Raw genomic sequence first — 14,199 nt, forward strand, 5'->3', positions numbered from 1 at the left:
AATACGACCAGTGGCCAGCATATTAATGCAATAATATAAAATTTACCCCTCACAAGTGGCCGCATTTTATTTTAATATGTATCCAGAACCAGTATTTTATTCATAATGTGTATTAAGTAATCCGATTGATGTTTCCCAATGTCAGGTTTTCGTTATTGAAAGAAGTGTTGACTAAAGTACATGTACCACTAAGGTTAATATTACATAATTTTTGCCTCATGAGAAGCCACATTTATTCTATAAAGCCGAGAAAGACTCAAATTATAATCCATACAAAAGGGTAAGTACATGTAATCCAATTAGCATTACTGCTGTGTTATCATAAGATATCCGGTTTAGTCACTGATAATTGTTAAGATTACAATTATTGAACAGTAGTAACAACTGAAAAGTGGCAGTATCGATGTACAATACACAAGTCAGCAGGAAAATGGTTTGATAGCCTTTATGGCTTCCCTTAGTAAGATGCTGAGCTTGTTGACTTTGATAATTAGTGGCTACTACTACTGACAAAATATGTCAAAATTACAAATCCTAATGGCTGCAAGGTCAAATCTGTATGATGTTATTGGTACATATCAAAGCTGTTTTGGCTTCTCTCACTTAGTGTAAAAAATGCATAAAAACAATAGGGTACCAGACTGCAACCAATGAATCATGTGACAAGATCACTTCCTTTATAAACATACGGCCATTTGTTTAGATACATACAAAATTGTTTGATCAGTATTGTAGTTGGCAACATGAATAACTTAAGATCAACATGTCATCGTGGAAAAGAAAAATTCTCAGTTTAGAAGAGAAAGTGAAATTAATTCAACTGACCGAGAGGGGGGTCGAGGATCCTTGCAGAAAATTAATGTCGGAAAGACTCAGATAACAATATCATGAAAGATAAGGAAACAATTATGCAGAAGTGGGAAGGTGAAATGGCCAGAGAAAGGAAGATTGTTTGAGCCAGGAGATGTTTGTATCCTGATTTGAATGACAAGAAAAAGCAACAGTTTTGTCAGTTGAATTGGGATATGACGACTTTACCGAAAGTAATCGATGGTTTGCGCAGATTTCAAGTGCGACACAATACTAAGTGTTCTGTTATTAGTTGAGAATCAGCTGATGTTATTAATGAAGATTGGAACAAAAGACTAAATGATATATGCATGGATATGACAGCAAGGATATTTTTAATTGTGATGAGACTGGTTTGGTTTTTAGACTGTTACCAACAAAGTGACAGATGATGTGATTTGTAACATAATTATAACGACAGTTTTAAAACTATATCAATGGTTATTCATAACATTCTTTTGAAAATGATGAAACAGTTTGTTTTACATTTATTTCACAACATGCATGTGATTTTTTAATGAAAATATTAAATGTTTTAGAACTAAATGTACTTCTGACTTTCTTCATATGTATTTACTATTTGCATTTGTCATCCCCCTCTAGAAAGGCCACCCTCATTATAAGGCCACATCCCTGCTGCAATAGGGGTGACCTTATCAGAGGTGGACTACTGTACATAAAACTGACCATTTCAAGTGGCAATGATCATGAGGCAGGAAAAGTGTTTGAAAACAGCCAGGTGAAAATTCTGTATTAATTTCAACCATGGAACACAGCACAATAGAGAAGACTATTTTTTAACAAGGAGAGGAAAATGATTTACATCATGATTTGTACCATATATATACTAGTACTAGAGGAATATTGACCAAAGTAAAAGAAAAAGCCAATGAGCTTATTGTGGAAACAGATACAGAGATTATTACAAACTTAGTGGGAGTACAACTGGATCCACACCCCAGAAACGCAGAGAGTGCCAAATAAAATTGGAAATGGCACTGTCTGACCTACTGCATAAAGTGACTCTCCATGAGACAATATGATTTATAAATGGACAAAGTCAATGAAATCAAATGACACTGAAATCAGCCTGATTTTATGGCAGGAAAAGAGAGCTTAAAATATTATCAATAGGGCTTGGAAAACATTGTTATTATTGCTTTAATTTTTGCAGTTGATTTATGTTAAGGGATATAATTTTACCTTGAGGCCCTCCATTATATTAATACTTTTTTAGACAGGCTGACAGTATGGAATGTCTGAAAAAACATGTACCCTAATTAATATAACCACACAATTTTCATCTTGGCATGATGTTTGACTGATGGTAATTGTTTATATTGGTATCTTATCAACACTTTCACCAACATAAAGGAAACACAGGTGAAGGAAATACAGGACTTCCATATTGCTGCATAGGTAGAACATAATGTTAGTATAACTTGTACTGAAATAGTTCAAATTATTTAGATTTTTATCCATTTTATACTCCTATATAGTAAGAAAGAAATATTTGGAATTTTGGTTTAACATGATAAGGAATGTTATTCCTAATAAAGTGACAATTATTTTGAAATAGCTCTTTGTTTAGCTTAGGACTTTTATATTTGTGCCTGTCATTTGATCTGGGGTAAAACATTTGATAATACTTCCTGGGAAATGCTGTTCAAGTAAATGGCAGCATATTTTGTTGACACTTTCAGCATTATTTTGACCATTCTTAATATTTTTTTCAGCATTGGTAACTCTTTGATTGTGAGATTTACATTCTGAATATTATTTATTTACTAATCAAGTATTATTTTTTAAGCCCTTTTCTGAAGTCAGGAATTATTTTATAATGGTGCTGGTCCATGCAGGTCATTGACCAGAAGAACTTGTACAATGACTTATCCATTATCTGTCATCTGTCTGTCAGCACAAGTCTATTATTGCCACTCCTAAACAACTGGGACTCCTACAAAATGTTTATAGGCACACATTTATTTGAATATCTAGTTGGTTCTGAGTGAAAATAGGTGTCCATCAAATGTCCAATCTTGACAAAATTTTCACCAAAGACTTCATATGATTCATAGTTGGTTTTAAATGAAAATGGTTCTAATCTAATATTCAGTATGATCACTATTATAGCCATATATAAGAAATTGTTTCTCCCTCAAATATGTTCCCCCAATCACATTAACATTAGGGAATATAAACCAGTTACCTCATGAATCCAGCTAAAAGACAAAATTTGTTTTTTCCTGTCTATCTTATATTGACAAAGTTCAATAACTCTTGCCCATTACCTCCCCTCATCACCATGTGTAACTAGTTTTTAAGTTTCACTGCTGTACTGATAGCATGTACATCATGTACATTATACCTCAAACAATCCAATTCTTGCCATCTCAGTGTTAAATTTGGACCATCCACCTTTAAATTTGGATTAATGGACAGGTTGTATACATTATTTTTTTTTAAATTCCAAATTTTAGTTTCTTTTTCACCTTATGGACTTCATCTACATTGTATTTAAGACTATCATACAACATGCTATCATTAACTCATCATTTACAAGTTAACACAATTTTTGCTTATTCTGTTAGTAATGGGGGGCTATATTAGCAGGTAATGATTTGTTTTCTCTTCTTGCATCATCTCAGTAGAAATATCAACTAAATGCATGAAATGCAAAATGTTCAAAGCAAAGGAAGACAACTATGACTCTTATTTGTACTAAGTGTATATCATCTATGCCATGCAGCGTGAGTAATATTATATGGATGGAGGAAGTCTGGGCGCTGCAGTAATCAGATTGCATCAAAAGGAAGGAAAGACAGAATAAATCAAAACAAGATAATGTTAGATAAGATAAGAACTTTTTGATACAATAAACATTACTTGTATTATAGAATTCCTGAAAGCAATGAACATTTACTCTGAGCTCTAACTTTTATGCCGTCACCTTGAGCATTTTTATGTAATGTTTTTACCATCCATAATTTTCAACAGCTTCTCATCTGTCTTTATTAACATATACCATTTACATTCCCCATTGATCGGGAAGTTTTCTATATTGCCCTTAACCATCTTATTTTTCTACTTTCAGCTATTTGGTTTTGATGTCGCTGGTCAATATAAAACCTTTTCCCATTTTTAAATAATCGTATATATAACCTTTTGTATGGCGCCATAAAAATAACAATCAATCAATCAAAGATAAGATGGACATCTTCAGTATACATCCAAAGTCAACCTCCGTTTAGAGTCTTATGGGGGATGCTGTGGTCACCCCCAACCTAAAGTTCATTTGTTTGCAACTGTCAGCTAGTTATGTCACCAGCAGTGGTGAAGAATAATGTTAAGATGGTACAACTGTCTGCATTCAAAAAGATGTGTTATCTGGTCTGAGAAATGATGATGCAACTATTTACATCAGGCCAGATATTCCTATTATTTCCCTCTCTTGCTTCCACACTCTGACTGATTGGGAGAGTGTCCCCCCCAATTTCAGGCCATCCAGTGGGTGCAAGTCCTCCCACATGCCACATGACTGTGGCCATTGGGCAATAAGCCAGGACACATGGGTTTGTACCATATTCAATTCATTTAATAGCACAGCCTCACATTTTTGCTTTCTGTGATATGGTTGATCAGTTCAAAGTCCTACCCTTTGGCCTCAGCATCAGCCCTTGGGTTTTTACCAAGGTTATGGATTGCATCATCACCCAGTTCCAATTGACTTCATCTCCACTGACAGCAGCATACCTGGATTCCATCCTCCAGAAATATAAGGTACGTTCTATTCTACTCCAAGGCAGAAACAATCATCTCTCACTTTTGGATCATCTAGGCTATGAAGAATAATGTTAAGATGGTACAACTGTCTGGACTTGAAAAAGTCTGACTTTCAACCATGCCAGCGTTTTGTCCATCTGGCTATGGAGTTTGTCTCCAACCTGAATCTGGCATGGCTTCATGCTGTTCACATAATCTGGATCATTGAACTCCTAATGGACATTTCCAACAGGACATGGATTTCAGCAAGAGAGTTCATGCAGCTCCTCATATTAGTCAATGCAGTGGCAGACTTTATCCTGCAGGACTGTCTTTTGATGCACCCGTTACAAATGAAGTTGCTAGCACAAGTCTCATCAATCAAGCAGTTATGATCATGCCTGAGATATGATCATACCTGCATCAGTGGTGCATCCAAGGTTGGCTGACCATGGAAATCCCACTGGAGAAGCCCAAGCAGAAATAACAGTATGTACCAACAACACTACATATGGTTGGGGTGCACTCCTCTTCCCTGACTTCACTACTGTTAGTGGCACTTGGGACCTTAGGATGCAACCTCTCCACATAAACCTTTTAGACATAAAGGCTGTCTTCAATACCTTTCACTTCTGGAAGGATCTACTCAGATAAAATGGTTCTCATTATGTTTGACAACTCTGTGGTGGTGACCTACCTCCTCAAACAGGGGAAACAAATAACCCAACTTGAGTGTTCTGATGTGGCAATTTCTACACTGACAACACCCATATCAATGTACAAATCAGATATATTTCTGGCAGACTCAATGTCTTGACTGACACTATATCACTATATCCAGGAAAGGTCAATTATTCACACGGAATGGTCTCTCTATTATTGGTCTTTATTTGGATCCATGCCCATTTGGGGCATCTGATGATTGATGTTTCCGTGACAAAGCAGAATCACAAGTTTCCCACCTTTGTCTGTCCAGTTCCAGACCCAAAAGCTTTGGGCATTTGCCTATCCTCATATGGTCATGGTACCAATAATAATCTACAGGTTATGGGGCCAGAAATGCAAGATGATTCTGATAGCCCCTCTCAGATGGGACAAGTTCTGGATTACCAATCTACTCAGTATTGTGACAGATCTGTCCAGGAAGATTCTGGTCAACCCAAATCATCTCAGCAACCACAGACACAAGTGTTCCATCCCTGCCATGGCCATCATCTTCTTCATACTTGGCTCTTGTCTGGACAGGATTTCAAGACAAATAATTGAAACCTACAGTTGTGGAGCAGGGGAAAGTGGCATGATTTCCAGGACTGGTGCCATATCAATAACATCATCCTTCTGAGTGCCTGAATCCTTCATCTAGCCAAATGTTTTCCCCAATTACTATCAAAGGTTGTATCAGACTTATTCTGGCATCATGCTGGATTTGTTATTAAGCATAATAAAGATCTGTTGGATCTTTTAGCCAATTTTGATAATCCTTCACTTGATTTCCAAAATGGAATATGTCCTAGGTTTTAACATGGCTCGATGCAAATTAATTTTAGTGTTTAGCCTACACTTTGGTAAAGTTACTATCATACAAAACATGTTTCCTAATAGCTTTACCTTCAGCATGCAGGGTGGATGAGTTACATGACCTATCCATGGACCTGAACTATCTTAGTTCTGATTTTATGGTTCAGTGGTCCTTTTGAAACAACCAGCTTTCATAGCCAAAATTGGTTACTGTCTATTGGCAGTCAAAGAGTTGCCATTCACTCTGTGTTTCATAGGCAGGTCAAAAGCAGCTGCCATGCAAGATCCTGTTCACATACTCAAGCATTACTTGAAAACACACTGAGGTAAGTTATGACACATGCAGACTGGACATCACCCCTCAAGCCCTCACTTCATGGCTAAAATTTGGAGACTGTTAAGAGCAAATTGAAAGCTTTTCTCAAGTTTACCTTGAGCATCATCCAAGGTAGGGTCATTGGCAAACAAATGAGTTGGTGAGATTGCAAACTTCTATTTTCAGAGGTAGTCTGTTTATGAAATTAACAGAGGCCCTAAGATAGAACATTCTGATACTGCAGAACTCAGAGTTTTATTTTTTGAAAGGCAATTTTACATATACATATATATATATATATATATATATATATATATATATATATATATATATATATATATATATATATAACATACATACATACATACATACATACATACATACATACATACGTACGTACGTACGTACGTACATACATGCATACATACATACATGCATACGTACATACATACATACATATAAAAGGCAGTTTTGTAGGCATGACTTTTTTGTCAAAAGCCCAGTTGATTTTCATGATGTAGATTGTCACCGGACAGTTAATAAAAGAGTCATGCCTATGTTTTTGTAGCGATTTGTAAGAAAAAGAAAATATTGATATTAATTTAATTTTTTAAAATTTTGTTTCCCTCTTCTTGTAATACATCATTTTATAGTTGTTATGCAGTTTTCTATTGTGAAAACTGGCATGGTTTTAGACTGTAATGCATTAAGTTTGGGCCTGTCATTAAAGCCCTAAGAAGTTAGAAGCATGTTAATTCAAGTAATTTGTTAGCTTTTTGTTTTAAATGATGTGTCAAACCCACATTATTTAATTTTTTAGACAGTTATTACAAGAAATTGATTAAAAATATTTTGAATGTTGTTTGGACCATAAATATAGTTACAGTCATTAGGCAGTGATAATATTAATTCTCTTGCATTTTCCTCTTCCATATTTACTGAACATTTTCCAGATAGTTCTCAAATTGTTTTTGTTGTCCTACAGAAAATTTTGATAATGGTTTCTCCTTGCTTGTGTAGTCATTTTGATTACTGCATTTTTCTAGAATTTTTATTCATCTTGATCACCTAATTTTTTTAATTTTTTAATAAGATTTTCATCATATAGGATGATGATCACATTTCAATCTTTGAGTTTTGTGGAGTGAATGTTTATTGACAATCACCATTAACTAATTTGGCAGTGTGCATTAGTCATCAACTTTTAAAAAAAATATTTGTGAGGACTCTTGCAAAACGATCAGTTTAAAAAATGTTTGGAAGAAAATTTCTGAAACCTTTTCATATGTATTGATATTTATATGGTCTGTGAGTGTTATTAAACTACTACACTGAACTTAAGATTCATTCACTAAGTATGAACTCCAAAACATTCAACAAACTCCAACCAGTCTTTGTTTATTTCCATTTGTACCTAATAGGTCCATGTATTTAGCCAATATTTAACATTCTTTTGCCTTGATGTATTCATTCTTTTTGTAATTCAGATTTCTAGGTTACTGCATTTGTATGGAAAAATATTAACAAGTTTTTCTGAGCTAAACTGCATGACTTTAGGAGTGAAGTATTGCTCTGAAAAAACAAGTTCATATTTTCCCATGCAGATGTAGTGATCTTTTTATTATATACTCATTTTGCCTAAGGCTTAATAATAAAAAGAATGCATTAGAAGAAACAAAGTGTTAAATTTCTGCTAGATTACCAAACTTTAGTGCAACAAGTACACATTAACATTATTCATGTTCACATAGCACCACCCAGCAACCTTTGAACTTGTCGATCATTTGTTTCAAAAAAGAAATCTCACTTTAGTTTACTTAAAATTTAAATTTAGAGTCATATTGTGAATGACTGTGCCTTCATAAAATTTTTCCAGTTGGTCTGTAATGGAGGGATTTTGTTTTTCTCCCAGTGTAACTAACTTATGCTTTTCTAGTTGTGATGGACTGGAATTTATGGCTAGGTCAACTCTGTACAGTGTAAATTTCACTGGAGGGACTGGCCTTTTTTTAATGCCACTCCACATGTGTTTCTGTGCTGTCAATGATAGTTTGAAATCATAAGGTGGAGAAATATGAAATTCTTTTATTTGAAATACTTAAAAGGATACAGGATTAAATATTGTATGCTAGGAAATATTAAATTCATGTAATTTTGGAGCACTGTAAATTCTTCTTTGATCTGTGTTAGAAATGTAGTCTAAATTGCAGAACAATTTTGCACTGTGGATTAATTTTTGAAACCCATGTAATTCTGATTATCAGAAGTAACTTTGAAAGTACATTTTGAGAAAATTCAAGCTGTAAAAAAGTATGTATATTTATTGCCATTGTTATTACAGCTATAGATGACATTTTTGTATGCCCTATCACTTGAATACTCTTTATGAGGGACTCCAGCTAATTACATGACCTGTATGACTTGTATCACTACTAAGAATACAAACATATTGTGAAAAAAAGTTAAACAGGGAAAATTGCAAAGCAGCTTGGATGTGACATCCCATTTCACCAGCAGAAATAAGGCTTCTTCAGTGTCTTGATTTTTTGGCTAATGGGCTCACAGGCTTATGCTTTTCTGCCAAAACTTGCCATCTTCAGTTGGACTTTTTTTTTAATTTAGTGCTTGGTATGACTTGTCAAATAGGACTTATCTGAGGTAGACAGGATATGCCTTGGCCTTAATATTCCATTCTATGTTATTTTTATTGACCATAGAGAACATGACTCATGTTCTGAAACAGTTGATTTACAAAAAGTTACACACATTTCTTGTAAATAACGAATAGTTATGAACATTTCTCCTCAATAAGTGTTTAAATAGTAAGAATGGTATTTTCAGCATGTCTCACAGTTGTTGTGGAAATTGTGGATATTACATTCAGTCATTTGGATGGTTGAAAGTTTCTTTTGTAACTGAATGAAATCATACACATCATCATATTTATCATCTTTACTTTCAAATGTACCAAACAGTTTGTTAGTTCATTTCCAGACAACTCTATTAAACCAAAATCTCTGATGCCATCTACATGTGTGTAGATTGTTTGTTTGCAATCAAATGTAGTTCCTAACACATGATACTATATTCAGACACACGTGTCATGCAGTCATGAGAGAAAAAAATGAGCATATAATAATTGAAGATAGTTGTCTCTGTGTGAAGCATACTAAAAGTAACTCAGGTTATGTTTGAGTACATTTTTGTATGATGATTCGAATTGAATTATTATTATTTATAAAATGCAACTCTCTGCTTGTTTCAAAGGTTGGCTTGACAAGTCCAGTAATTCACTCCCTATTCACGCTGATGGATGGAGGAGACATGGAACTCATAAGAAGATGCAGTTCCCATTCATGTCTGGGACACTGTGTATGTGCTCCCCATGGGGAGAAGTGTGTGGATTCCTCTAAGCAGTGCAAAGATGTCACCAATGGTAATTTCTTTTGCAAATCAAATGTAACTAGTTGTATTTAATACCTCATACTGAACCCAACATTTAAATACAAACAAAATAACCACATTTATTTGTCACCTGTATTAATAAACCAGCCTTAAATTCTTTGTAATACTCAAACATACAATCACATTTTCATTCCAAAATAAATAAATACATTCATTTTTGTTGTAGTTACAAATATTAATGCATAAGCCGGCCCTAATTTAGTTAAAGCTATTAAGTCTACATTTTCTTTAAATTAAGAAAATGCACATTTTTATTTGACTCGTATAGGTTAGTATTTGCACCAAATTTAAATAACAGTGTTAACAAATATAATGATTTATTCTCACTTTATTGCAAGACGTATTACTTCCATTTTGTCAGCAATTTACAAAACAAATAAACAGTTAACATATTAACATGTGCTAGTCATGTTGATAAAGACATTTTACCAAACATTTAAAAAACAAAATCTAACATGAGAAGTAAGATTTGACCAAATTATTCTGCATTGGATTGGCAAAAAAGACCATTCAGATGCATGAATTTCAAGTTGAGTTGAGTGTAAGTTGAAATTTGAGAATTATTCATTATCTTGTGGCCTTGTCTGATGTGGAAAGAAATGCACATTTTAAAAAGAAATAATTTAATGCATAAAGATATATAATATTATTGACCCTGATTGAAATTATTAAAGATTTGAAGTTCTAAGGAACAAAAGAATATGTCTATAAATGGGAAATTATGTCTACATTGTTCAAGATAACATAGTAACAAAGCGTCATACACTGATAAATATTGAAGCTGTCTAATAAAGATCAGGACTCTTATAATAAAGATCAGGACTCCTATAATAAAGATCAGGACTCTTATAATAAAGATCAGGACTCTTATAATAAAGATCATGGCTCCTATAATAAAGATCAGGACTCTTATAATAAAGATCAGGACTCTTATAATAAAGATCAGGACTCTTATAATAAATATCAGGACTCTTATAATAAAGATCATGGCTCCTATAATAAAGATCAGGACTCCTATAATAAAGATCAGGACTCTTATAATAAAGATCAGGACTCTTATAATAAAGATCATGGCTCCTATAATAAAGATCAGGACTCTTATAATAAAGATCAGGACTCTTATAATAAAGATCATGGCTCCTATAATAAATATCAGGACTCTTATAATAAAGATCATGGCTCCTATAATAAAGATCAGGACTCCTATAATAAAGATCAGGACTCTTATAATAAAGATCAGGACTCTTATAATAAAGATCATGGCTCCTATAATAAAGATCAGGACTCCTATAATAAAGATCAGGACTCTTATAATAAAGATCAGGACTCTTATAATAAAGATCAGGACTCCTATAATAAAGATCAGGACTCTTATAATAAAGATCAGGACTCTTATAATAAAGATCATGGCTCCTATAATAAAGATCAGGACTCTTATAATAAAGATCAGGACTCTTATAATAAAGATCATGGCTCCTATAATAAATATCAGGACTCTTATAATAAAGATCATGGCTCCTATAATAAAGATCAGGACTCCTATAATAAAGATCAGGACTCTTATAATAAAGATCAGGACTCTTATAATAAAGATCATGGCTCCTATAATAAAGATCAGGACTCTTATAATAAAGATCAGGACTCTTATAATAAAGATCATGGCTCCTATAATAAAGATCAGGACTCCTATAATAAACCTATTAAGCTCATGATACAAAATCACAAATCATTATGCTAAAAATACTACTATGACATTTTCATGTTCTCAACAAATTATTTTCTTACACTAATAAGGAATGATCATAGAACATATATTTTATTTCATATAAAAGCATGAACATTTTCTTTCAAGATAATCACAACAGCCTGCTGGTCGTTATGGACGTTGTTGATTTCAACTTCCCTGCTACTACTAGGACTCCAACTTACACTTTCTCCAATACTGCTCTTGCTGCAGAATGGAAAATAGTAAAGCTTCAGAACAAAACACCCCAATGGTAAGAAAGATATTATGTAATGTTCTTTATTCCAATAGTTAGTTTGCTTAAAATGGGATTTGTTGTCGGTTCCAATTACAGTACTTTCTTTGCATCCTGCACAAGGACTTTGTGACACTGAAAGTTGCTTTGAGCAGACCAATTTCAATAATAGTGCATGGATCAAGTTTAGTCAGGCATACTTCCATTAGCAGGGCAGATCACATATAGATTACAATATTTTACAGTATATTTGACAAATTTGTGACCATTCCAGCTGAAATTGTACCAAATGTGCTCGATCATGCAGTAAAGTCAGTTGATAACATTCTTGACCAATGATATCAACCTAATAATTTATGAGAGTCCCTGATTCAGGTTCCAAATTTTGACTCAGTAAAAGAGAGCAAAACATGTAGTCAAACTGAATTAAATCAGTAATTTCTTCACTTATTGTATTCAATGCTCCTCTATCTAGGTAGTATGTCTCTTTAATTGTATCCAAGGTCCTCTGTCTAGGTAGGATGTTTCACTGATTGTATCCAATCCTCTGTCTTGGATATCTCACTAATTGTACCCAGTGCAATGCTCCTCTATCTTGGTAGGATGTCTCACTAAATGTATCCAATCCATCTCTCTAGGATGTCTCACTAATTGTATTCAATGCTCCTCTATCTAGGTAGGATGTCTCACTAATTGTATTGAATGCTCCTCTATCTAGGTAGTATGTCTTACTAATTGTATCCAAAGCTCCTCTGTCTAGGTAGGATGTCTCACTAATTGTATTGAATGCTCCTCTATCTAGGTAGGATGTCTCACTAATTGTATCCAGTGCTCCTCTGTCTAGGTAGGATGTCTCACTAATTGTATCTAATGTTCCTCTACCTTGGTAAGATGTCTCACTAATTGTATCCAATGATCCTCTGTTGACGATGTCTCACTAATTTTATCCAATACTCATCTGTCTAGGTAGGATGTCTCACTATTTGTATCCTGTACTCCTGTCTGTATGGAGTCATATTTTCACAATTACTGTGTATTTTGCCCCTTTAAACTTAGTAAATATTATAGTAAACTGGATTTGCAATAAATTGCCACTATAGTTTAATACATCTGATATTTTACTAACAGAACTACTCTTATCAAAATTAGGGTGAGGATTCGTCTCATGAAAAGTAATGGAGCCATACCAAACATCACTTATAATAGCCTATTTTCATATTGTACTGACTTTTCCCTTTTCAAAATGTTTTTGTTACACTCTCCATGCATTTGGTCCTAATTCCCCTTCACATCAAAAATTGCAATGTGGATGCATTACACAAAAAGTAACTTAACCATACAGTGATACTAAAAGTATGTCTCCGTGGCCTTTTTTTGCTTGAGTGGCTTTTCCATTTTCAGAAGTTGAATTATTAAACCTCACAAACCCCACGCTTATCTTTTACTCTGTTTCACCATCACTCTTCTATATTATCATGTGGAACATCTTACAAACAAAACTGAACTATAGCAAAAGTAGGTTACTGTGATATGTTTTGAGTACAGTAAAACCTGTCTTGAGAGACCACTGCTATGAGAGACCACCTGTCTTGAGAGACCATTATGATTTGGCAGAAGGGGTGGTCTTTCAAGACAGGTTCGACTCTATAATCAATATTGTCACTGAAAGGCATATTGCTGCATACTTATCAAACTAGAAGCACTAACTATTACTAGCTACTTTGGCCTAATTTTCATTCCTTGATGGCCTTATCTGTATTTATGTCTTTTACTGCTCTATATCTTGAAAAAAAAGTCTCAAACTTACATCAGAGCTTTTATGGTAAGACAGTTTTTGTAATGTTATATCTTGATGCATTATGAAAAACTTTACTACTGCAGTAACAAAGTAGTTCAGTGTGACAAAAATGATGGTTTAATGTTTGATTCTTTTGCTTGACAAATTTTTTCAACTAAAAGTACATTTGACCCATGATACATCATATGCCTTGCACTCATCACAAAATCCAGTGTGATCAGTGACGTATACACTCATTCCTTCCATTGATATGCCAACCTAGGTTGAATAGGATTTGTGTTTTGAGGAACACTATGTTAAATAGAACACAACAGTTTATATTTTTTAAGGCAGCAAATACATCAATGTTCTGTACAAATTAAAAATATTATATTCATTTCACATTAACACAAGGTATGAATGGAGCATTGGGTACAGTGCAATCAGCTCCCCGAATGGTGTTTTTCAAGGGACAGAGCAATTTTGGTTTGATGCTGGACAAAGAATACAAATAGTGGCCAGTCTACCTCCTG

The 14,199-nt window shown here is 33.9% G+C and overlaps 1 protein-coding gene across 1 annotated transcript in view; it reads left to right on the forward strand.

Annotated features, from left to right (window-relative positions):
- LOC149805055 (uncharacterized) overlaps positions 1-14,199 on the forward strand; it is a 142,060-nt gene that overhangs the window by 98,189 nt on the left and 29,672 nt on the right. The window contains exons 32-34 of the mRNA XM_089946902.1: positions 9,713-9,881; positions 11,763-11,907; positions 14,081-14,199. Coding sequence (XP_089803028.1) covers positions 9,713-9,881; positions 11,763-11,907; positions 14,081-14,199 — 433 coding nt within the window. The remainder of the gene's footprint in view (positions 1-9,712; positions 9,882-11,762; positions 11,908-14,080) is intronic.

Source organism: Sinohyriopsis cumingii, chromosome 2, assembly GCF_028554795.1.
Source record: "Sinohyriopsis cumingii isolate HCF-2022 chromosome 2, ASM2855479v2, whole genome shotgun sequence".
NCBI lineage: Eukaryota > Metazoa > Mollusca > Bivalvia > Unionida > Unionidae > Sinohyriopsis > Sinohyriopsis cumingii.